This window comes from Rosa chinensis, chromosome 2 (assembly GCF_002994745.2).
Source record: "Rosa chinensis cultivar Old Blush chromosome 2, RchiOBHm-V2, whole genome shotgun sequence".
NCBI lineage: Eukaryota > Viridiplantae > Streptophyta > Magnoliopsida > Rosales > Rosaceae > Rosa > Rosa chinensis.
In genome coordinates this window covers 46501644-46528766 of record NC_037089.1, presented here as the reverse complement: position 1 = coordinate 46528766, position 27123 = coordinate 46501644, and the positions used below count along the sequence as shown (strand labels likewise).

General features: G+C 39.0%; 2 protein-coding genes across 2 annotated transcripts; both read left to right on the top strand.

Moving 5' to 3' along the window:
- Positions 1-915: 915 nt before the first annotated feature.
- On the top strand, positions 916-23671 carry LOC112184384. The gene is made up of 2 exons (XM_024322641.1): positions 916-1048; positions 22584-23671. The coding sequence occupies exons 1-2, from the start codon at positions 916-918 to the stop codon at positions 23669-23671; spliced, it is 1221 nt and encodes a 406-aa protein (XP_024178409.1).
- A 160-nt stretch (positions 23672-23831) lies between these two features.
- Positions 23832-24971, top strand: LOC112184383. The gene has a single exon (XM_024322640.1). The coding sequence runs from the start codon at positions 23832-23834 to the stop codon at positions 24969-24971; it is 1140 nt and encodes a 379-aa protein (XP_024178408.1).
- Positions 24972-27123: the final 2152 nt, after the last annotated feature.

The following is a 27123-nucleotide window of genomic DNA, read 5'->3' as shown; positions in this document are numbered from 1 at the left end:
TGCGAGGACTCGTCCTGCTTGTTGTGGTTATCCCCATGAGTTGGGCGGTTTCCCTTGTAATAATGCTGCCCCTTCTGCCGCTTGGTTTGGTGGTGGCCCTGCTGCCGCTCCCTTTTCTTGTCAGTTGGCGGTGCTGAGGGGGGCTTGTCAGCGGTTTCCTGGTGACTGGAAGATGGTTGGGTTGACCTTGTTGGCGTTGCTGGTGGTGGGGTCTCTCCATAGGTGATGAATTCCGCCTGGGCGTGAATGACCGCCTCACTCATGACGTGGTCGTACGTCGCATTGGGATGATTGTAATTGAGGTGATAGAGGAACGGTCCCTTGAGGAGTCCCTTCCTGAAGGCTGCCGATGCCATGGTTTTGTCTAGGTCGCGGCACTGAGATGCTGCCGCCCGCCACCTTGTGACAAAGGCCTTCAGTGATTCGTCCTCCCCTTGTTTAACGCCGAAAAGCTGACTTGTATTGTGATGTCCGGCGGACAGTAAGATGAAGCGGGAGAGGAAAGCATGCGACAGTGCATGGAATGAGCCGACAGATCCTGGCGGACATTCAAAAAACCAGTTCATTGCTTTGCCGTCCAATGTTTCGCTGAACAGATGGCATAAGGTGGCGTCGTCGAACCCCTTGTTGTTGGTGACCTTCTTGAAGGTGTCCATGTGGACAAAGGAATCGGTCATTCCGCCATATTGCGACATCTTTGGGGTTTTTGCATATGTCGGTCTGACAGCATGCAGGATCGCGGCGGAAAAGGGGCCGGGTCTGGAAGTGAATAGCGGGTTCCGAGTTGACGCCGGGGCGCCCATCTCGGCCCGGATCAACCTCTGCTCCAGTTGGTGCATCCTTTCCAATAGCTGGGCGGTTGCATCGCCGGCAGAATCGGCCTGACTGACCTGCCGAGCTGGCTTGCGCCTAGGTATGGGCGGATCGCCCTCAGTCCTTGCCCTGGCACTCGAGCGGTTGGTGTGCGGAAGTGATTCCGCCACCTGTTCTAACATTAGTTGGGGTATGGGCGGCGGTCCCATTCCCGACAACCCAGGTGGGTTCAGCGGTACATGCATTTGTACGACCGGCCCTGGCACCATTGTGTCGGCGGTGGGTCGACTACGCCTGGTGCTGCGTGACTGCTCGCTCTGTACCGGGCGTTCGGCGGCCGCCAAAGTGTTTTTTAGTTCCTCAAAACGTGTCATGAGCGCGGCTATCTGTCTTTGGGCTTCAGCCTTCTCCTTGCGCTCCTCCTCACGCTCTCTGTTTGCCTTATGAAGATCCGCCAGTGCTATCTCGTACATGGTGACGAGATCTTGGCCTGAAGGGCGGCTGCTGCCTGGATTTGCCTCACCGCCGGGGTTGGCCGGGGTTGTGAATAGTGTGCGGTTAACGCCGATCGCGGGGTCGGAGGGTTGGGGAATGGCGGGGAGTTCCGCCTGCTTCTCAGCGTTTCCCCCGCTATCGTTAGTCATGGTGATTGTAGTGGGATGACCTTTAGTTCAAGGGTTCCCACAGACGGCGCTAATGTTGCTGTCTAAAAGTCTAGCGGTAGCTGGACCTTAGTTAACGCTGATCCAATGGGCGGATCGATACCTGTGTTGTTATTGTAGCTCCCGTTACCTGTCAAGTAAAATACAATGGGCGTCAGAGGGAGACCGCGCTGGGCGGTCTTCAACTCTCCGATGCCTAAGTTAGTCAATGTATTTATGTTGACAAAGTAATAGTAAGTAAGTATTGAATGCGTAATTAATGAGGAGAGAGGAGAGAAACTTTTATAGGTGAGGAAGAGACTGATCTTGTCTTTGTTTTCGATGTGGGACTGATATGCTTCAGTTTCTCAGTTTCAGAAGCTTCTGATGCCATCTTGGCGCGGCGCGTGGCGGCGCGTCGCTGGCGATCTGGGTGTGGTCCGATGCTGCGGTTGTAGCCCGTCTGGCGGTGTGTCTGCATGTCATTCCTTTGGTTGGAATTGGTACCTTTGGCGGTACAATGAGCATGGCCCATTATAGCTAATTATGCTTGCAAATGTACATGCATGTACACCCCGCCAGCGGAACTTCTCCCTTGTCATTCCCCAAGAGCCGAAGTCTCCGCTGAGCTAAACCCCGCCAGCGGAACTTCTCCCTTGTCATTCTCCAAGTGATGAAGTCTCCGCTGAGCGAAACCCCGCCAGCGGAACTTCTCCTTTGTCATTCCCCAAGAGCCGAAGTCTCCGCTGAGCGAAACCCCGCCAGCGGAACATCTCCCTTGTCATTCTCTAAGTGATGAAGTCTCCGCTGAGCGAAACCCCGCCAGCGGAACTTCTCCCTTGTCATTTTCCAAGAGAAGAAGTTTCCGCTGAGCGAAACCCCGCCAGCGGAACTTCTCCCTTGTCATCCCCCAAGAGATGAAGTCTCCGCTGACCGAAACCCCGCCAGCGGAACTTCTCCCTTGCTATCCTACAAGCGGGGTGACTTTCGTCATCCCGAGGCCACGCCTCACTCTGACAACGACCGCCACGCGGCGTTACCGTCAGACCGTCCCTACGGGACACGAGGACTAGTCAAACAGTCTACGACGGCCCTGATCAGGCATGTTGACCCCCGTCATTTGGGTGCTAAACATTGGGCTCGCTACCCAACACCCTCTGCTCCGTGCAGCTCCCCCTCATCAAACAATTTGCCGACCATCCGGAGGTCTATCTTTGCTGGGGAGTGGGGGACTCCCTGGGGGGCCCAGCAGGGGCCCACCAGAAAGGGTATAAAGCTTTTGCTCAGTAAAACCAACGGTTGACAACGCACTGATGCTAATTATGCTCTTGCATGTCTAGCGGAGGAAAACGCTTCAAACCGCCGAACAACTCCCCAACCAAGATTGCCCTCCTTGACTGGGGACTTGGGGGACTTGTACATACATGTACTTTTGCAAGCATAATTAGCTATAATGGGCCATGCTCATTGTACCGCCAAAGGTACTAGTTCCAACTAAAGGAATGACATGCAGACACACCGCCAGGCGGGCTACGGCCTCAGCGTCGGACCACCTCCAGATCACGACCGACGCGCCGCCACGCGCCACGCCAAGATGACATCAGAAACTTCCGAAACTGGGAACTGAAGCATCAGTCCCACATCGAAAACAAAGACAAGATCAGTCTCTTCCTCACCAATAAAAGGTTCTCTCCTCTCTCCTCATTAAGGACGCATTCAATACTTTCCTACTGTTACTTTGTCAACATAAATACATTGACTAACTTAGGCATCGGAGAGCTGAAGACCGCCCGGCGCGGTCTCCCTCTAACGTGATAGAAGCATTTTAATGTGGTATTTTAATAGTTAATTCCTCACATTTTGCTTAGTTAATTCCTTAACGAATCGATTTTTAACTCAATTTCTATTTTCTTAGGTACATTAGAGTAAATGATGGTGAAATGAGCATTATGTCCACACTTACCTACAAATGGTGGAGAAAAATGGAAATGTACTAAAATGTCAATTTTACACATTTTCCTACTCCAGCTAGGAGAAACCAAGCCAAGCAAGGAAGAAGGAGCGGCTGCCTGACCAAATGAGCTTTAAATGAGCTGAAACTTTCCAGATCCATTCTAGACACCCAAAGGAACATTTCATATGAAGAGTGCAAGATCCAGATAGAAGTGGAAGGCCTTCAAAAGATCGGTCCAAAGTTCTGACTAAAAGACGAAAACTGAAAGTCGGACCTGAACGTATTCTGGAAGCATTTTCGGCCAAAATACTTTTCTAAAAGATCTGAAATTTTACCAGGGTAATCTACATTCATGGGGGAATATTTGTTATGAAGAAGTCTTGGGCAGAATCTAAACTTTCGGTGGAGATAAAATTGAAGTAAAAGAGTAGGAAATCCATCATCATCATCACCCAAAAACATTCAATGTTTTAGGGTGTAATCATCATGTTTTCTCCATCATTTCTCACACTAATCCACCATCATCATCACCCAAAAACATTCCATGTTTTAGGGTGTAATCATCATGTTTTCTCCATCATTACTCACACTAATTTACTCAATCTTTTCCAATTTCACTCTTCTTTCTCTTCCCTATATAAACACCTTCTCCTCTCACTCTAAAACACATTCCTTCATCCATTTCATCTCCTTGTCTCACCATTTCCTCTCCATTTTCCTTAGTCACCATTTCCTACACACTTTCCTTCATCCATCTCATCTTCTTTGTCTCTCCATTTCCTTTCCATATTTCTTTTTCATTCTCTAGTTCTTAGTTTTGCATTTTCAAGTAAAGAGAAGAAGAAGAAGCCGTGAGGACATAGATGATAGGCGCATTTTAATGTGATATTTTAAATGTTAATTCCTCACATTTTGCTTAGTTATTCCTTAACGAATCGATTTTTAACTTAATTTTTATTTTTAGGTACATTGGAGTAGATAAAGAAGAAATGAGTGTTATGTCCATAATTACCTAGAAATGATGGAGAAGAATGAAAATGCACTAAAAAGTCAACCTTGAATATTTTCTTACTCCGGCTAGGAGAATCAGAGCCAAGCAAAGAAGAAGGAGTGGCCGCCTGACCAAATGAACTTCAAATGAGCTGAAACCTTCCAGATCCATTCTAGACACCCAAAGGATCATTTCTTATGAAGAGTTCCAGAGAAAAATATGAGTGGAAGGCCTTCAAACAATCAGCCCAATTTTCTACAGAAGCAAAACCGGAAAACTGGACCTGTAAGAGGTCCAACAGCATTTCCGGCCCAACCACATGGATTGAAGCTCTGAAAATTTGTCAGGATGATCTACACTCATAGAGGAACATTTGATATGAAGAAATCGGAGGCCCAATATGAAGTTTTGATGGAGAAATAATTGAAGGAATAAAGGGGCAGAAATTCACCTCCAAATCTGCTACCAACCTTTGTCAAACTTGGAGAGGAAAATCATTCCTAATTGAGAAAAAGATAAGCAAGTTGCAAGCAAGTGGAAAATCTTGAGGAGGAAAATCAAAGTTGCAAGCAAGTGGAAAATCTTGAGGAGGAAAATCAATTCAAGTTGAACAAGTGATAAACAAGTGGGAAGATTTTTTTTACAAATTTGTCTAACATATCTAGCCCTTCATTTATGTTCATCTCCACCCTCCATTCATCATTTTTTGGGCTATAAATACACTTCTCCTCTCACTCTCAAAATACCAATTCCTTCATCCATTCCATCTCCTTGTCTCTCCATTTCCTCTCCATATTTCTTTTTCATTCTCTAGTTTTCTTGTTCTTCATTTTCAAGCCAAGAGAAAGAGAAGCCATGCAATACATCAATTTCCTAACTGCCATCCACCCTTGTGTCGTCCCTAGAAGATTGCTTGCTTTCAAGGATCTTCAAGTTCTTCGTCTCAAGGCTTTATCATTCATCTTTCAAGGTGTATTATATCCTTTCTCTTGTTTTCTTTGTTTGATTTTGTAAGACTATGAATTCTAGTTAACAAATAATGTTAAGGGCAAAGTTTAAAGCCCGTTTATATGTTTTGAAATAAAGTTGTAATTTCTTTGTGTTGATTTCTATGTTGCTTATGTGAGATTGCTTAATTGATTTTGGTTTATAGAAAACTTTTATATGTATGTGTTCTTTGGTGGCCAACTTGGGATATATGCATGTAATTGGTGCTAGAATTAGGTAAACAATTCACCTAATAGTTTTGTGAACCTATTTCATAAGTAGTAAAGGCTTTGGACAAAAGTCGAAATCAATTAAGGAGGATTGCAAATAGATGAACTTTTTCATACTAGGTTGTGCACTTTGGTTGACATCCTTTCTTTGTTCTTCATGCATTGAATGTGTTCTTGATTAGCTAGCTTTCTAAACTATGATTGCATGTTCAATAGGATTGATTTAGGTGCTTTCACTTAGATCAATTATTCAAGGAAAGTAAAATATGGGAAATCGTTTGCTTATTAACGTTTCACATGGTCAACTTATTTCTCATGACATTAGATAATCAACTATAGGAATTGTAATTGGATTTCATTCATATGGAATTGGTTTTTATTTTTGTTTCTTATGTTTCATTCTTGTATTTTAAACCCCCCCCCTTTATTTTTGTTCACTTGTATATATTTATTCTTTATTTTTTTGTAAATAATACTTTTCTTTATTTGTTTGACAATGACAGGTGTACCCTCAATCCCCGGAATAGAACGATCCCTATTTTCTTATACTACTAACGACATTCTCAGGGTTAAATTATGCGCTTGCTTCAAGCGCGTCAATTTTTGGCGCCGTTGCCGGGGATTGAAAAATCACTTGCTAAATTGTATCATTTATTGTATATATTTGTTGTATATAAATTGTTTAAAACTTAGTTTAAATATTATTTATATTATTGAACACGAATTTGAATTGTAGGTTGTCAATTGAGAGGAATAGGTGAAGTCTCTTTTGTTAATATTGGCCTAAACCCCTTATTGGTACCTAGCTCAGGTCCCTTAAGGTTGAGGGCGGCCTTTATTAACACTTGTTGAACTGTCTTCACACTTATGAACTTTTTCATCTAAGTAAGTATAGCCTATGTGGAATGGTGTCTAGGAAGGGGACAACGTTCATGACGGGTTTTTGAATCCAGAAGTGCTTGCAAATGGGCATAAACCACAATGTGGGAGTAGCTCATGCCAAAATGGATTTTTCCTCTCGTGTTCGCCCTCCCCCACCTGGCCATTTCAGTAAGGTTGCCCAAACGATTTGAAAGGGAGTTTGTGTCTAGGCGACTATATTTGGGCCGCACGTTCACTTGATTTACCGCTTGGAATTTGATTCGATATCAATAATGTTTATAACAAAAGAAATACTTGTGAATACTCTATACGTGTAAATTATTTTGTTGTTTCACACTTTAAACTTGTAAAAATACTTTTCACGTTTTATACTCGATCACTTGTGTCTTATGTACAATATACTTGTGTCTTATGTACAATATACTTGTTAATTATACTTGTAGTTTGTAATTAATAGTTATACTTGTTTTTATTTTGTATTTCATTGTTAATTATAGTTACTAAGTTTATTTAATGTAGGTACTGTCTGGCTGCAAGACGTAAAATACAAGCGCTACTTGGGAGGCAACCCAACTCAGAATATAATCAGATTTGCTTTCTCTTTCCCTATTTCTTTTTATTTTTCAATTTTTCTCTTTAGTTTTTATTTTAGGATTTGTTTTCGTAAATGTCTTCTATCTATGCTTACTTATTTCATTGCATGCTTTTAATTGATTACATTGAAGATAATGCAATATTTAATTGTGGGGGAAGAGATTTATATTTTTGTCTTTCATTTTGAGTCCAATATATATTTATATTTGTCTTTTATTTTGAGTCCTTTATATATAAATAAATAAATAAATAAATAAATAAAACTGCATTCATTCTGTCTTATTAAATTCAGCTATTTACAAAAAAAAAAAAAATTTAAAAAAAAAAATTTATACACTATACTAAGCCATGTCTGCATCTCCGTAGGAGTTGAGGCTGAGCTCAAGGGAAATGCGAGAGCCACCGCCATAACCGCTACCTCCCTCGGAAGTAGTCTTCATGTTGCCAAAGATGTCCTCACCATGCATGGGGAATAGTGGAAGGGTTTCAATCTCCTGGTGATCTTCTCCTCGTTGTTCCATGATCGATCCATCAACACCATAGCCGACACGTAACCCAAAATTTAGATCAATAGATCTGTCAGTACTAGTAGAACCAGTGGAACCAAAGTTCAGATCAATGAACCTACCATCATCAGTAGAACTAGTGGATCCAAAATTGAGATCGAGAGATCCACCAACCCGAACGTTCCAAAATTCCCTCAACTTCTGCCTCTCACGAGCCTTGAGGTTCTGGAACCAAAAGAAGACGTTCTTGTTCTCGATCTGCCCATACGGTTTCAGATGGAGACAGATCCCTTGAATCTGCTCTGGAGTTGGGTTCTTAAGCGCCCTGTCGTAGTAAAGCTCCTGGAGGATTCTTAGTTGATCTGGTGTGGGAGTCCACCGGTTATTGGTCGGCCTGATAGGCGTGTTGGCACTACTCCCGGCTGCTTGGATGCTTCCTCCCTCCTCGGTTGGTTGCTGGGCTTGTAATTCCATTGGTTGCTGGGTTTGTAACTCCATTAGTTGCAGAGTTCGTGGTTCCATGTTGATGAAGAAAGGATTTGAGTTTCGAAAGAAAGGCTGAAGGGTTGAGAGAGAAAGGCTGGAACTCAGAAGAATTTTCTTTTGGAGTGAATAGTCGCTCCCTCAGAATGCACCTATTTATAGAACGAGTGAGCAGATCTCCACCATTGGATGGACGATCTCTGAGATTAAATCTACGCGTTGGATTAAAGTCACCCAAAAACAAGGAAAAGCTGTTGGCGCGTGGAGGACACGTGGGGGAACCAAACGAATCTCGAGGAGCTGTGACAGACAAGCTACAGCCGAAAGCAGGTTTAATTGCCGTGAATCAAGGAAAAGAAAGGACGCGTGGGGGAATCAAACGAATCTCGAGGAGCCGTGACAGACAAGCTATAGCCGAAAGCATGCCATAAATCCAGGAAAAGAAAGGAATATTTACACGTGGGGGAGTTTCTTGGGCCGTGAATTGTCATAACTCTTCTCCTTCCCGGAGAAGCTTTGTTAAAACTGTGTGCCTGTTGAGATTTCTACCCTATTTTGTGCTTTACATATACATCCTTTTTTGTCTCCTCCAGATTTTACTAAGTTTTGTCTAAGCGTGCAGTTTCAAATTCCTTCTACTTCCTCATGGCTCGAACCAAGGTTACTCCTCGCAGGGGCGTCAATCAACACCGTATTCTCTCTTTGGAGGAAGAAGGTCGTCAAGCGGCCACTAGAGCTGGGCTTACTCGTCCATGGGACCATCGTCCTATCCATGAGCGTACCCGCAATCCTCCTCCTCTGCCTCGTTGCTCTCCCAGACTGCATCCCGGAGAGTCTTCTTCCTCACCAGCTGCTCGTGCTCCTCGGCCTATGGCCACCCTGGAAAGCTTGTCGGATTCGATTGATGATTTGCGTTCCTCTCTCCAATGGTATTATGGTGACAGATTGGAGAGTCAATTGCATGATCGATTACATCTCTGAGATGAACTGCTCTTTGATCCGCTGTCACACTGCAATAAACAAGCTTGCTCAGGAAGTCAATAACTTGCAGAGTTATCCTCCTGGGTTTCCTCGCAAGGACACTACTGCATCACACCATGAGAACTCTCCTCCGGAGGCTGAAACCAGCAAAAGGGCTGCCACTCGCCCGCATACCGCTCCTCCAAATGAGTAAATGGAGGTACAAGTCTAGGCTGAAAGACTTTAAACATTAAGCGCTGCATGGGAGGCAACCCATTTCAACTGTAGCTGTGGTGGAGACATCAAACTCAGATTTGCTTTCTTGAACTCTTCCTTCTATTTTATTTTCATGAATTTTAAGTTGTTTTAGGTTTCGTTGTGTTAACTTTCTCTTCTATGCTTGATTTATGCTTTGCATGCTTTATATTTGTTATACATTGGGGACAATGCATGAATTAAGTATGGGGGACGGATTATTGCTTTATTGTGTTTTTAGTAGTTAGTAAAAATTATTGTGTTTTTAGTAGTTAGTAAAAAAAAAAAAATGTTTATAACAAAAGAAAATGTTATGATACACTAAGGTATATTGGATTAAACATAGTCTTGAAAAAGGGTAGCTGTTTCAGTCCCATTGCACATCGAGACTCCCTGTTCCCGTACCTAAGTGTTGAAATTAATTAAATTGTAAAAAAAAAAAAAAATGTTGGTTTTAGAGTGTTTTTGTGTGTTTGAGTCTTAGGATGCTCCTAACGTCTAGGATGAACATGTCTCCGAATTCATGGTTGAAGGTTTTCACAATCAAAATAGGACTTAATTGAATTCTGTGGTTAATCGACATTGTGATGCTTGTATGAAGATTTGAGATAGGATTGTAACTTGGTTCATTAAGCACGCTAGGATTAAGTCTGATTCATTTGACCCAAGTGAGCTGTTGAGCTAAAATACTTTCTTTTTGAGTGCTTACTGATAATTTCAGAATTTCATGGCTGTATTTGTAAAACCTCATCTTTCTTTGAAAATCCAATGATCATGCGCCATAGATTTTAATGGACTAGAGAGTACTAGAACTCGGCTGTTGTGACTGTCAAAACTTGTATGCCATAATATGCACTAATCCTGGATAGGATAGAAGGCATTAGGGTAACCACCATAGCCAAACAAGCATGTGTCCCCAATTGTGCCCGTCGTGGGACTCATTAGAATGAACTCCTTTGAGCCTACGTTGAAAACCTTTGTTTCATCACCCTCACTACCCTACCATGAGCTTAGTACAGGATATCTCTACCCTTGTCTTAAGGACTTAGTAGAGCATGACATAGTATGTAGGGGTGACGATGAAAGACAAGTGTGGGGTGGGGAAAATCCAAGAAAAAAAAGAAGAAAAAAAGAAAAAATTTTGCCTTGAAAAAAAAAAAAAAAAGAAAGAAAGAAAGAAAAGCGGCAAAAGAGAAGAAAAATTGAAAAGAAAACTCTTGGGAAAATGTTGAAGTGTGGTTTTGGACTTGCAAATTTGTAGAAGGCTCAAAGTTGAAAATTATGCCTTTGTCCATTCCCATGTTGGTTAGAGTGAAGGTTTGGCCCAAAACAATGATATTTGGTCTACAAAAATGATGACATAAGGTGGTCCTTATATGCTCTGCTAGGTCCTTAGGATTTTTTGTATCCTTAATCTTCATTTCGAAAACCCTAGCTTAGCCCCATTACAACCTGTTTTAAGTGCTGACTTGATCCTTGAGATGGGTAGTCTTTGGCTAGTGGAGTCAGTTACGCAGTCGAGCTTATGGTTTAGGTCCATTTGTGTACTTAGTCATTTCATGAGGTCTTTAAAAATTCTTCACAAAATGTGTTTATTGATGAAATATGCAAGCTGTTTGTTGCCTTACAATTTGTTCTCTTGCATATACTTGAGTGTGAAGCTTTTAAGCATAGCCATTTCTGAGAGAAAAATCGAGAGTATGCCCTGTGAGTTTGGATTGGACTTGTTTGAAACATGCTATCATTCACTGTATAACTTAAGTTCTCCATATCTTACTTAGTCATATGAGTGTCACACGTATATTAACCTTGGAATTATCTTTGTGATTTTGATTAAGTGTTTAACGTGAAAGCCATGAGTTTGGAGTCTCTGAGACAACAGTTAGGGGCAGTAGAGTCATTTACTTGCTTTCTGTCAAGTCTTTGTTCTGTTTTGTATTTTTGTTTTGCTAAGGGACTAGCAAAAGCTAAGTGTGGGGTAATTTGATAGAAGCATTTTAATGTGGTATTTTAATAGTTAATTCCTCACATTTTGGTTAGTTAATTCCTTAACGAATCGATTTTTAACTCAATTTCTATTTTCTTAGGTACATTAGAGTAAATGATGGTGAAATGAGCATTATGTCCACACTTACCTACAAATGGTGGAGAAAAATGGAAATGTACTAAAATGTCAATTTTACACATTTTCCTACTCCGGCTAGGAGAAACCAAGCCAAGCAAGGAAGAAGGAGCGGCTGCCTGACCAAATGAGCTTTAAATGAGCTGAAACTTTCCAGATCCATTCTAGACACCCAAAGGAACATTTCATATGAAGAGTGCAAGATCCAGATAGAAGTGGAAGGCCTTCAAAAGATCGGTCCAAAGTTCTGACTAAAAGACGAAAACTGAAAGTCGGACCTGAACGTATTCTGGAAGCATTTTCGGCCAAAATACCTTTCTAAAAGATCTGAAATTTTACCAGGGTAATCTACATTCATGGGGAATATTTGTTATGAAGAAGTCTTGGGCAGAATCTAAACTTTCGGTGGAGATAAAATTGAAGTAAAAGAGTAGGAAATCCATCATCATCATCACCCAAAAACATTCAATGTTTTAGGGTGTAATCATCATGTTTTCTCCATCATTTCTCACACTAATCCACCATCATCATCACCCAAAAACATTCCATGTTTTAGGGTGTAATCATCATGTTTTCTCCATCATTACTCACACTAATTTACTCCATCTTTTCCAATTTCACTCTTCTTTCTCTTCCCTATATAAACACCTTCTCCTCTCACTCTAAAACACATTCCTTCATCCATTTCATCTCCTTGTCTCACCATTTCCTCTCCATTTTCCTTAGTCACCATTTCCTACACACATTCCTTCATCCATCTCATGTTCTTTGTCTCTCCATTTCCTTTCCATATTTCTTTTTCATTCTCTAGTTCTTAGTTTTGCATTTTCAAGTAAAGAGAAGAAGAAGAAGAAGCCGTGAGGACATAGCCTCCATCGTCCACCTTGAAGACTTGCTTCCAAGATTCAAGATTCCAACGTTCAAGCTCTCCATCTCCATCTCCCCTCACGGTGTAATTCATTCTTTTTCCTTGTAATGATCTTTTGTTTTCCTTGTTTGAATTCATATGAACTTGTTTCTAGTTAACAATAATGTTTAGGGTAAACTTTAAACCCAACTTCTATGTTTAAATAAAGAATTTCGATTCTTATGTTGTGATTCCAAAGTTGCTTATGTGTGATTGTTCGATTGAATTTGCTTTATAGATATCTTTTGTATTTTAATCTTATGTGGTTCGAAACACTTAGGGTTTTGATATGAATGGTGCTAGATTTAAGAACATGATTCAACTTTTTGTGTTATGAACTTAAATCAAAAGTAGTAAAGGTTTTGGACAAAAATCGAATTCAATTGAAGAGGATTGCAATTAGGTGAACTTATTCATACTAAGTTGTACACTTGAGTTGATAGCCTTTCTATGTGTTTCATGCGTTGAACATGTCATGATTGACTAGCTTTCTAGGGCTTGATTACATGTTTGATAGGATTAGTCTATGTGCTTTCACTTAGATTAATTAGCATTGAAAAGTAAAATATGGGAAATCGTTTGCTTTCGAATGTTTCACATGATCAACTCCTTTCACATGACTTGGAAGAATAATGTAGGGTTAATTCGAATTCAAGGATAAACTAGGGTTTAATCTTTGTTTCTTATGTTTCATTCTTGTACATGTGTTTTTATATTTTCTTTATTTTAATTTTTAATTCTTTAATTCTTAAAACCCCCCCCTTTTTTTTTGTTCACTTGTATATATTTATTCTTTATTTTATTTCTGTAAATAATACTTTTCTTTATTTGTTACACAATTACAGGTGTACCCTCAATCCCCGGAATAGAACGATCCCTATTTACTTATATTACTAACGACATTTCAGGGTTAAATTATGCGCTTGCCAAAAGCGACATCATAACGCCTATTGTATTTTACTTGATAGGTAACGGGAGCTACAATAACAATACAAATATCGATCCGCCCACCGGATCAGCGTTAACTAAGATCCGGCTACCGCTGGACTTTTAGGCATTAACACCCTTAAACAAGTTCCTGCTAGGCAAAAAATAAATAAATAAATAAATAAATAAATAAATAATTAAATCTAAGCAAGCATGATACTATGCATACAAGCATCAAACATACATGCAAAGCCAAGCCAAGCTCCTCCCTAAGGTCGTGCATCTCTCACAGAACAAATGAGAACCATGCCAAGCGATTATGCCCATTCTTTTCAATATCAAATCGCTCTCAATTGATCACTCAAAATACTTAAGGTAGCCACAATCTCAAGCTACCAAAGCACATGCCCAAGCAAAGCTACTATATGCGTAAATAACTCTAATCAAGCAAAACACAAAAAAAAAATACTCCAAGCAAATAACCGAAATCATGGAAAAAGGTCTGTCTCAATCCAACCTTGCTTTCTTTGACCTCTATTTTGTCACACATGCATTATTTTACCTGAGAACTTGCTTCATTATAACTCATCTTACTCGCGAATTTATTCATTCACGCTATTGAATACTCATGGCTTTTTAAAACACATTTCATTTCTCTTTCTTTCTCACGAGTATTACTCCTGCTGCTATTCCCAGCAGCAAATCATCTCCTCATCTTTCAATTATCAAGACATACGTTTCCTTCTATTATTTTCATCACTCTTATTTCATTTCTCACACAATGTTGCATGCATTTTATCACCATTCTTAACACAAAAGTCATGCTTCCTGCATTATATGATACACATAACTGACACAGACTTATATGTTACAATTCATTTAGTTTTACTTCTGTTAATTATTTGATCACATGATTCCCTTATTTCGTTCCATGACTTAGGAAATAAGCGCAACACTTTGACTCTTCAGCTATAGTAACCAAGCATTGATTTCAAATCACTAAGCATCTCATTCCTTTCAAATACTCATTTGTTATTTAGCAAACATAATTATGCATACCACAGCCACCTGATGCCTATATGCATTAAACTAATACGCACACGACACATGCCTTATTAATTTCAGCACATTAACCTATTTCACTATCTAATCTCCATGTCATTACTCATTTAACTACTCTTCCAAAAGCACATCAATTTGATGAACATGCATGAAAGTATTTTCAACACATGGCAGCAAGCTCCAATTCAAAAGCATATCATCATGCCAATGCAAAGAAAAAAAAAAAAAAAAAAGAGGCCAAGCCATTGAATCACAGCACGCTATTCACAAGCAATCAAGTTGAACCAGTTAACTATTACATGCCAAGCAAGAAACCGAGCAAAATTAAAACCTTAAAACCAACATGGTTAATCCAAGCTAACAGGCGCAATTTACATGATGAACTAAACTATATGATACCAAGCTACCTCATGTTCCATTGCAATCACAACAGTAAAACTCCATGCATAATGCAAAAAAAAAAAAAGAAAAAAAAAAGAGGAAATCCAGGCCACTCCATGCTCAACCAATTCATAATCACACGCCAAGCAAAGGGCTAAGCTAAAATTAAAACTATTGAATCCACATAGCCCATCCAAGCTAACGGGCACATCTTACATGATGAACCAAGCAAACTAACAGCAAGCTCCATCATGTCTAATCACGCAATAAGAAATACTTACAGTTTGTGTACCACCTAGGTAGCGAATCAATCACAGCAGCGATCGATCACAACACCAAATAAGTATAGCTAAAGCTACAAGCAATTGCAACAGCAGAATTGATAACACCAGAATAGAACATGCGATATTCAACGAGTCAATTACGGCAGCGAATCAGCAATATCACAGCAGCAACAAGTAATCGCGTTAGCAAATTGATATTGCGTGAACCAATCTAAGGCTACAATATGAGAAAATGCATAATCAAGAAGAAGAAAGAGAGAAGAAAAGGACACAGATAATAGAGGATGGAGATTATCAAACCGAGCAAAAGAAGATGCAGTCGGTCAAACTTACCAAGCGCAGACAATGGGCTCGACACACTCGATTTGTTATGTAAAAGAGTAAGAGAGTGGAGATGGAGTCTCTCAAGCCAAAGAAATTTGAAAGGAGAATAGCCTTCTTTCCTTAGATCGAGGGTCTGACTCTTGAGAAGAAAGGCGTCTTGTGGAAATCAAAATATGGAAGGAAAACAAGAGAAGAGAAAAAGACTTTACACGCCATTGCCGTTTCCCTAGAAGGAAAGTAACCGAAAAGTATGACTCCTCTCTTCTAACTAGGAGTTCAATGATGACGAGAATCTGTTGTCACGTGAAAAGATGATTAAGCCAATGCTCGTATTAGTAAGAGACGCAAGCCAATGCAAAAAACAAAAATGTTATATATAATCACACAGTAAGTCTCCGGATTTTTGATTATGTAGCCCGAGACAGGGTCACACGACCTACATAATCAAGGGGGCTAATGTTGACACCCAAATTTCCACGAGTTCAAATTTAATAAGTGACACGTGAAGAAGGTGAGTCATCAACGTCGTAACCTAGTTGGGCCTTCAAGCAAGCCCATTTCATGCCAAAATGAAGCCTTCTAGTTAGCAAGAGATACAACAAGCCCAAATTCTCAAACAACTAACGTGCCTCTTCAAAGCAGCCGACACGCTTAATTACCATGCAATACACGTAGGCCCAAGCTACATTTGGGGCTTATACGGCGGGATGTGGTGTGGAAGGTAACGGATCCTGTGAGACCCATTGTTACGATAAGGCCCATCGATAATTTTGGACTTGGGAACCAAAATTCATGCTTGATGGGCCAATATCTTAACATGGGCTAGTAAAGAGATGAAAGCAAGCCCAACAAGACTTAGAGCCCACTAGAGTCATTCCCCTACCCAAAGTCCACTACACCAAAACTTGTGGCCCAAAAAATCGTTGGAGTCGTCTTCCCCAAATCAGGAACGTTGTTCCATCAAGTTGTTGCTGGGATTACTACTCCACCCTTTTCTGGTAAAAACCCCAAGTCTATACAAAAGCTTCCCAACTCTCATCCTCCGAAATCCTGCCTCAATTTCCAATAATTCTTAGATTTTTGTGATCATAATTTACAATAACACAAATTAGGGGATTATGATATCTTAAAGATCACAACAGCACAAAATCTGGGATCCCCATCACCGTCCTATATCTGTGCCACTAGTCTTTACCCACATAGCCAAAGCAAGCTCTCACTCTTCTAGTTTCATGGGGAAAACAAATGCTGAGAGTTTTAGAATGATCCCACCAAAACTGAGAATGCCCCTTCAAAGCCTCTGGTTCTTGGCACAAATACTCCCCGTCTATCACCGCTATAAAAGGCGAGTTCATTGCCGTAGGAAACCAAGCAACAACAACCCAGAAATAAACAAGCAAGAGATCAAGCTCTATCTCTAAATCCCTAGCCATCAATTCATCCCAATCAACCTTAACCCAAAACCCAGAAATCATGCCATTGCTGGAACTCTCTCTCTCTCTGCTAAACTCCCAGGTATCTAGCTCCCACACCATATCTACCTATAAGTTCTGCTCTCATGAAATCAACTCTGATCGCTGTCGTTATCATCTAACCCCAATCGCTGCCGTTATTATCTAAATCGCTGTCGTTATCATCTAACCCCAATCGCTGCCGTTATTATCTAAATCGCTGCCGTTATCATCTAACCCCAATCGCTATTGTTATCTTCTAGATCAATAGCTACTGTTACCATCTAGCTAGTCACAACAAAATTGTTCCTAGGTCACACCTTCAATCGATTTTGGGCCTGGTCTTCGCTCTATCAAGAGGGCTATCGCTGCTAGAAATCCAAAGCACAAACTTGCCCTTACAATTGCCAGATAGTTTTATAATTTATCTAAAATAATTAAGTAAAAATAATAATTTCTATACATAGGCCCAATACAAAAATAAATTCAAATTAAAATAATCTGATTTGGAATTCTCTTAAACTAAATTGATTGAATATTATGATATAGTTATTACCAGATGTTCCAACCCAAAATCCTTGAAATCCTTCTTTTAGCAAATTCAAAAGGATTCCAACAACATATCAAGATCGAGAACCTCTGATTAATTTTGGTGGAGGAAAGACATACTCATAAGAGAGCAATATCATGTGATTTTGATTCATTATTCTTTTCATGGTTGAAGATAGAGATAAAAAAATAGAGTGACTGATTGTTGTATCTCATGTTCAAGGGTGTTTTGGTAAAAATAAGGAGGTCTACTTAACTTTTTAAGTATTATGAAAAGAATGTCTGCTCAGCTGAGGGACAGTTTTTAAGGGACTATGAGGGACAAGTGAATCTGACGGCTGAAAATAAATGCACAGTTTTAAGTTGTTGTAATTTCTGCTTTTGTATTTAATACATGTGGTTGAAATGCATATGTCCCTCACAATCCCTTAAAACTGTCCATTAGGTGAGCAAATCTGTTATAAAAAGTAAATTAGAGGTGTATTAAGTATAGGAGATCTAAATAGCAAATTTGGAGGTCCAACCCTATAATAATTTGATAAGGTCAAACTCTGTGCTCTCTTACATATTGTAATTTTTTTTGCTTGATAGAGTAAGAGTATGAGAAATTTTAAATACACCCCCTCAATTACTTAATGCACATTCCTGATATTTTTTTTTGTCTGATTTTTTCATCAAACTTCAATCTATGCCCCTCCTCATTAAGTAAATAAATGAGAAAAACTTAAGAAAAAAAATAGGTCGACTATGTATCATAAATTTTTATTTATTACATTATTTTTTGTTTTATTGTGGAATTAATTTTGGCATATATCAATGTGGCAATTACTAATTACCCATCTTTATCACATAAATGAGGTTGATATATAGCTAGAAAATTGAATAACTTAACTTTCTTACCTTTGAAAAACTTGATCCCTCTAAGATTTTATATTTTATGTTAATATCTTCGTGATTGATATATTCATGGTCAATATTAAAGTCGCTAAGGAATGAGCCATGGTGGTTCTTTAGCAAACAAAGTGATTGATCATGATGTATTCATGTATCTAAGGTATATTTGATGGTTTTATAACTTCTTTCAATATGTTTCAACCAATTTGGTTATTTATTTATTTTTTATACGTCCAACCAATTTGGTTGCTTGCTAATTCTGCATGTTGACTACAATTATTATATTTGTCATTGACGTTCACGTATGATCTTGAAGAGACGTCACGTCACGCCCCAAATTTCAAACATAAATAATAATACAATTACATCAAATACAAAGCATCGGCCGTGATGGTACAGACACCAATACAATTAGCTGAGAAATTTTTCCTTTAAACAAGGCACCCAACAATGTCCCTAATCCACAATGTAAATACAGACTCGTTCTTTATATTACATTAAGTAAAGTTTACCAATTAAACTGAAACATCAATTCAATAAGTAACTGCACATACAATGCTCATTACACAGCGAAAGACTAATAAGTGTGTAGCATACTTAAGTAATAAACCTAACACTGCAACATCAAGGAAAATCTATGGCTTCAACCACGCTCACCCTAACCTGCAGGATAAACCCCTACATAGTGGAATAGTGCACCGGGTTGCAAACACAAACCCGGTAAGCTTTTGCAAGCTTGTATGAGTAAACTCAAAACCAGTAATAACAACAACAACATGCTTAAGTCCTCTTAACCTAATAGTCAATAAGCATATTTCATAGCATCAACTATCATTTCCACCTATTTCAATAGCATGCATCAACAAGATTACTCATAAAGGAATCTATATGCTCATGTCTCAATTCAGCATTCAAATCCATGATCATAGTTTAGAACAAAACCCTTCAAGTAATGTTTGAAATCATATTTGACGCTCAAAGGTGGATTTCCAAATCATGATATCCAAAGCCATGGTAATGCAACTCAAGGAAGCAACTCACCCAAATGATAAGGAAAACAACTCACACTTTGACTCCTTAACACACGAAATAAAGGAGAACAACTCACGCTTTGATTTCCTTTCAAATCGTAATAAAAGAAACTAACTCACACCTTGATTTCTGTCAACACGAAATAAAGAAAGCAACTCACACCTTGATTTCTTTCAAATCACAAAACAAAGAAAGCAACTCACACTTTGATTTCTCACAAATCGTATATAAGGAAAGTAACTCACTCCTTGATTCCTTAAAACACAAACTAAAGAAAGCAACTCACACCTTGATTTCTTTCAAATCACGAAATAAAGAAAGCAACTCACACCTTGATTTCTTATAAATATCGTATATAAGGAAAGCAACTCACTCCTTGATTTCTTAAAACACAAACTCATGAGTTAGATATAACCTCGCTCCGTTACCCCATGAATTACACTGGCAAACATACTAGAGCTCTAACTGAAATCGTAATCACTTGTCTGGCCAAAGACGTGATTACTTGATATACTGCCAAAAGTCAACTTGTGACATTAAATCTTTGGGCCTCTCGGTCCCTCAGAGTAAAACATTTAAAGAAGTTGTGCAGGACTCAAAATGTTACACAAATCTCAATGTTTTTTAAAACAATAGAAATCCATCATTTCCCAACATTTATTTTCCGAAAAGCCACAACACAAAACAATAAAAAGCACTATTCATGCATATTGTTTTCATCAATCAACAAAATCTACCAATACATATATATTTCACGTAAATACACACACACACACGTAGTCATTCACTCAGGAATGTCTACTAATACCAACTATAGTTTGCAGTTAAATAAATAACTCTCAAAACGATAAAGGTAACTCCGTTTGTAAATGAACATTGTGAGATTACTCACCTCTGAATCCCGTTGCGTCTTCACACACAAATTGAGAGAAACACTAATTGCTGCAATCCACTGAACACACTTTTCACATACCTAATCACATCAAGATCACATCTTAATACCCCTTGTGATATGAAAGCATCTAGTTTCAAAGCAAGCGATTAAAGTTTGAATTCCCAAATCGAACTACCCGAAAGTAAAGCCAATCAAGGCGAAACCTCATCCGAGACCACCCAGAGTCTCTGGAATACATTTATGATCGATATGCCAAAACCACAAGTCGATCGGACGCTCGAATCCACACGGATCGAATAATCGAACGGTCCGAAACCATAAAAATTATAACATATTCATACGATCTCCAAAAATTACATATTCTATATCAAAACGCCCGTATCGATGAGTAGATTATATATGAAACTAGAAATTGTTCCTTACATGGCTGTAACACCACCACAGGCTGTGGTGCACCGCCACCGGCCAAACTCAAAATCATACCAATCAAGCCATCCAGAAATGTTCATCATGAAGAGTTGAGCAACTTTCATACCTGGAGCTAAGCATAGATCGGTCTAGATTGTCTTAGATCAAGCTTGCAAGATCGACCAATCGCTGTCGTCTGATCAAGCTCCAGATTCGCTGTGCACCACTGATCTTCAACCTTTGATCTTTCACTCCTCAAGCAAAATAGTTCTTCAAGGTGAGTATGGGGACTATCAAGAGGAGAAGGGGATTACAAAACCGAGAAGGATCGGCCGAGACGTCGCAGGAAAAATGGATTTCCAATCGGGTCAATCCGCCGCCATTGTTCACATCTGGGATCTCCACTTTTCGGTGAACCACCATGCAAACCACCACAACAGGGTGACTCACGAGGCTGGTCTGAGTTAGTCTTGGCTTGACTAGTCGCCAGAGGTGGTAGGAGTTTGCCGGAAAACTAGGGTCGGGTCAGGCGGGTACGGGTCGGGTCAGTCGGTTTTCTCTGATACTGAAGGTATTAGCCGAGAGAGAAAAGAGAGAAGGAAATTTCCAAAAAAGGAAAATTGGAAATTATGAAATAATTTTCAGAAAAGTCCAATATATACTAAAAGGACAAAATACTATTTACTCCCTATACTTATAGGGTTTCGACGTTTCAATCCTTGACGTTTCAATTTCACCTAAAAACTCCCTGAACTCTTCAATTTCACCTAATTGGTCATTGCCGTCAACTTTCCGTCAAAAACTCTGTTATCTTGATGATGTGGCAGTCCTTCTACAGTAAAATGACTATTTTACCCTCACTGACCAAAAAAAATAAAATTCTCTATTTTTTACTTACTTTTCTTTGTTTTTTTAACTCTCTTTTCTCTATTTTTAATATGTTCTCTTTTTTTTTAATTAACTCTCTTTTCTCTTTTTTTTTATTTGTTTTTTTTTTAACTCTCTTTTCTCTTTTTTTTTTAATTCACTTTTTTTTTTTAAAATTTGTTCTCTTTTTTTCTTTCTACTCTTTTTTTTTTCAACTCTCTTTTCTCTTTTTTTTTTTAACTCTTTCTTCTCTATTTTTTTAATTTGTTCTTTTTTTTAACTCTTTTTCCTCTCTTTTTTTTAACTCTTATTTATCTTTTTTTTTTAGGGAAATGATGGAAAAGGTCACATTAGAGTGTGAAATGATAAAAAGATCACCTAGTTTCTCACTTGATAAAAAGGTCTATTATAAATTGTTAGTAATATTAGTTTAGTCCTTATTAATAATAGAGTGATGTTAAAAAAGGTCAGTTTTTAATTTTTTTGATTCCGAATTTGCCCCTACAGTAATAAAGCTTTATAACCTTCCATTTCAAAATCTGTGAGCTCAAATTTTCTCTCTCCTTTGATCAGAAACCTTCCGATTCGATTTGTTCGGAGATCTCTTTCCGAGATTTTTTCTTCTCCTTCCTCTCCGTCGGAAGCTTCCGATTTAGTTGTGTGCCTCTGCGACGATCTGAAATCTCTGTTTTGAGTGGTTTTGGAGCTTCCGCGGTTCTTCTCTTTTTCTGGATCTTTGTCTTTGTCGGTGTTCGTCTTGATCACGTTATTGTGTTCTTCTTCTTCGTCGACTCAGTGCTTAGTTACGGTCTCTGTATTTCTTTCTCTCTCTGGTTTTCTCTGATTTGATCTGTAAGCCTTCTCTCTGTGAATTTGTTCGTTTTGGATTTTGCAGTGTTTTTTTGTTGTTTGTGTTAAATTGTTGAATTGTTCGTTTTGGATTACTGTGTTCTTCTCCTTCGTCGACTCAATTCTATGTTGAATTTTTGATGATGTTTTGTGCTATTGCGGTACTATATTTGTTCTATATTGTGTTTTTTTATCAGTGACATGGCCAGTTACATTTTAAATACTGCTGTTTTGTTCAGGCTTTAACAGTTACTTTGGCAGTGACTTGTTTGTGTTGATTCTGTTGATTTTCTTAGTAGTGACATGGATAGTGATTTTGTTTTATTCTTGTGCAGTTGTTATGGATACTAGCTATGTTGTCAAGTTTATTTATTCTGGTGAAGCAGCGACAGTTCCATTGTTGCATAATTGGTCGTTTGTTGACCTATGCAATTCAATACGCTCTCGTTTTCCGGATTTGATTCAAGGAAATTTCATGTTGAGGTACATTATTCCTCCGGATTCTAGTTCTTGTTTTCTAGAGAGTGAAGTTGATATGAGAATGATTTTTAGGAATTTGGTTCGTTACAATTCTGATTTCGTTGAAGTGTTTGTGACTGATTTGCCTTCTATTAGTAAAAGCGTGGTGAGTAATACAGTGTGTGAGGATTCTAGTACCATGCTTGAGGAGAATGATTATTTGGGGTGTTATAGGGCAGAGGCACCGAAGAGTTATATGACGAAAGGTTGGGAGAATTATATTCATTCTGAAGGCCAAAAGTTTGAGGGTGGGGTTGTTGAGTTTAGAGATAAGCTGCGTAAGTATGCCATAGAAATTGGTTTTTCATATGAGTTTGTTAGAAATGACAAGGTTCGTGTTATTGCTCAGTGTTCTAAGAAACATTCTCAGGGCTGCAATTGGCTTGTGAAGGCTTATTTATGCAGGGTTAATGGTTTCTTTATGATTAAAAGGTTGGTTAATGTTCACACTTGTCATGGTGTGATTCATTTGCAGAAGAGTAAGATGATGGGATCCAATGTTGTCAAGTCTATTGTGCTTGATAAGATTCGTGCGAATCCAAACAAAAAGCCAATTGATATAGCTGATGAGATCAAGAGTGATTATGGTTTGGATGTTCCTTATCGTACAGTTTGGTATGGTACGGAGTTGGCAAAAACAGCCCTGCATGGTGATGAAGCTGAGTCTTATTCTCAGCTACTTTGGTTCAGTGAGTCTGTTATGAAGTCAAACCCCGACTCTAGGATAGTGGTTGAGTTTCATCTAGAAACACACAGGTTTCAGCGTATGTTTGTGACCTATGGTGCATGGATGAAGGGTTTCCAATTTTGTAGACCTATTCTTTTCATTGATGCTACATTCATTACCAACAAGTACAAGGGGCAGATTATTGTTGCATCAGCAAAGGATGCCAATCAAGGTTGAATCTCCTTCATTATTTCTAGTTTTTTATTTTTCTTGCTACTGACATTGTCAGTTACATGTTCATTGACAGTTACATGCCCAATGACTTAAATGTTCTGTGATTTGAATGACATGTCTTTGGCCATGTCACTGTCAAGTAATATGCAGTTATGTCAGCGACATGGTCAGTGACATTAACAGTTACATGACAGTGACATCATTTTGTTTTTGTGTTCAGGCTTGTATCCAGTTGCTTATGCTATTGTCGATTCTGAAAATGAGAGTAATTGGAGATGTCGATTCTGAAAATGAGAGTAATTGGAGATTTTTTCTTGAGGTTTTGGCTGAAGAGTTTGCAAAACTCCCTATGAGGAGGGTGACGTTCATTTCTGATCGTCATGTTGGGCTTGTTAGTGCTTTCCCTAGTGTGTTTCCCAATAATCCACATGGGTTTTGTTTTAGACATCTGATGACTAACCTTTCTGACAAATTTCTAGCAGGTTCTTACCTTAAGGATCGGATTCCTTACTTGTTTATGTGTTGTGCTTATTCTCGCACACCGGAGATGTATGAGTTCAATATGGAAATCTTGAGGAGTGAAGGTGGCGACATAGTTGCTCAATTTCTGGAGGATCTTCCGAAGGAGAACTGGTGTATGGCGTACTTTAACGGCGAAAGATTTGGTGAAATGACAAATAACTTGGCTGAGTCTTTCAATAATTGGGTGTTGCCTTTGAAGAGTCTTCCTATTCTTGATATTAATGATGGGATTAGAGTGAAGTCCATGGCTTCAATTGCTGCTCGGAAGCAGGATGCTCAAGAATGGTTCTCTGAGTTGTGCCCGGTGATTGAAAAGAAGCTGAAGGAGAATTTGGAAGTCGGAAGGCATTGGAGAGTGAGCAGGTCTGATACCTATGTGTATGAAGTTCATTGCCAGAAGTACAATAGCCTGGTAAATTTGGAAACTCACTTTTGTTCGTGTGGAGAATGGCAGCTGTATGGCTTCCCATGTTCCCATGCCCTTGTAGTGATCCAACAACATGGTTCTTCCCCGTATTTGTATGTCAATGAGCTGTACAAGGTGGAGAAATATCGAGAAACTTATTCTTTCCCAATTAATCCTCTTCCCTCTATTTCGAAGCAAGTGCATGATTTTGGTAGAGATGCGGTGATATTGCAGCCTCCTTTGACTAGAAGACCACCGGGAAGGCCTAGAAAGAAGAGGTTCAGAAAAAGGAGCGAGCAAACCAGGGTGATCAAGTGTGGTGGGTGCGTAAAATGTGATGGTCACAACAGAAAGAGTTGTACAGCTCCGATATAGGTTCTATTCGGCTTACATGCCTTTAACAGTGACATGGCAAGTGACATAGCAAGTGACTCCAATACAGTTTGAAGTTTTGTTTTGATTTTTCATTTTTTTCAATAAATGATAAGAATTGCTTACTCATTGCAATTTTTTTTTACTATGAGACAGTGTATCTGCTTTCTTCTTTTATAAATTATTCAGTATTCTGTGTCCTACAGTTTTTTAATAGTTACATGTACAGTGACATAACCATTTTATTTAGATTTAGATTAACATTAGTTTTTAGTTACCTTGTTAAATGACTTGTAGTTGGATCACTGCTTATAGATTTGGTTATTGGCAGCGGAACGCTGCCGTTGCGGTGCAGCGGCACGCTGCAAATATTAATGACAATTAAAAAATGAAGTATCTACACCAACTTTGGTTTGTTAATTGGTAGCGGAACACTGCCGTTGTGTTGCAGCGACACACTGCAAACTGAAATAGAAATATCATTTTGGTTGTCACTTCTCTAGTGACTTAGATTTTTAATGTTTTTTGTCCAGTTACATATTCAGCTACATGATTAGTTACATGTTCAGTTACATACATTGTCAGTGAAGTGTAAGTAACGTAGTTTGTGATGTTGGTTATTTAACAATCACATTGCCAATGACTTGGCCAGTGACTTCACATTGCCCAACTCATTGGCTAGTGACTTCCTCATTTACATGGACAGTGACTTGGCCTGCGACTTTACTTGGCCAGTTACTTTGTCAGTTACATGGACAGTGACTTGGCCATGGACAGTGACTTGGTCAGTGACTTCACATGGCCAGTGACTTGGCCAGTGACTTCGCCATATACATGGACAATGACTTGGCCAGTGACTTCACATTGCCAGTGACTTCGCCATATACATAGACAGTGACTTGGCCAGTGACTTAGCCATATACATTCCGCATTTACATGGACAGTTACTTGGCCAGTTTCTTTGACACTGGCCAAGTCAGTGACTTGTCCTATGAATTCAGAAGATGCATTAATCTTAAATAAAAAGATCCATACAATTCATAGTCTGAACTAAACAACAAATTTCTGAATTTCTGAAGTAAACAAACAAATATCTAAAATTCTTAATTTGCTGAGTTCCAGCTTTGCTTATGTTCAACAAATTTTTTGAATATTTGAGCTTTGAATTTCATGATCTGAGCTTTGTTGACTTTGTTTGGCATCTTCTCATCTTTTGCCATTTTGTCCATGTAATACATTACAAAAGCTCCGCAATCTAATATGTTGTCAATTAAAAAGTTTTCATGTTAATGATTTTGACCAATTTAGTAACAGTAAAGTTATCATTTAAAATTTTTGAATATAGACTTACGATCCTTCGTCTTGTTGGGGGCAGATTCTGGCCTGGTTCAAAGGGATCCTTCCACCGTCATAATTTTCCTTTATCCACCTTATTGTTCTTATCTCATCATCGCTCAAACTACTTTCAACCATCTTTAATTTTGTGTGGGTGCTTTGACTCTTGTCAAATTTCATTCGGCAGCCTTGCTGCAGCATATCGTCTGCTTGATCTTTTACTGCTCTCATCCACAGCTCGATCATTTCAACCTGTATTTTTTAACAGATTTGTGAGTGATAGTTACGTGGTCAGATACATGGTCAGTAAGAAGTTTCTTACCAATTTTTTTATGCTTTTAAAGCACTGTCCTGTTCCTGCTCTTCTTGGTTTCAGTGAATCAAAATGCAGCCATTGCGGTATGTCCTTGTCAAAGACCAATAGTGTGTGGTGAAATTCTTCATTATGGGTAATTGGGAAGAAAAGCATGCTGCATTTTCCCATGTTTTGGAACAGTGGCTCACACAAGTATTGATGGAGGTTTCTCACAGTTAAATGTATTGTCGAATACTATTTAAAAAAAGAAAGAAAGAAATACATAGAACGAGTTATAAAATAAACAAAGAATGAGACATAAGGATTTAATTTTTATAGAAATTGCTCGTCATACTTACCCAACACATGGTATGCATATAAGCAGATCTTCCTAAATTTTGTGAACTTTCATTTTGCATTTCATCCTTCAATATTTCCCCATAGCAATCAATCCAGTTGTTTGCTATTGATAGATTGTTTATGAACATTTTGACATCTGCCCTTGTGTTTTCACTTCCAGGCTCT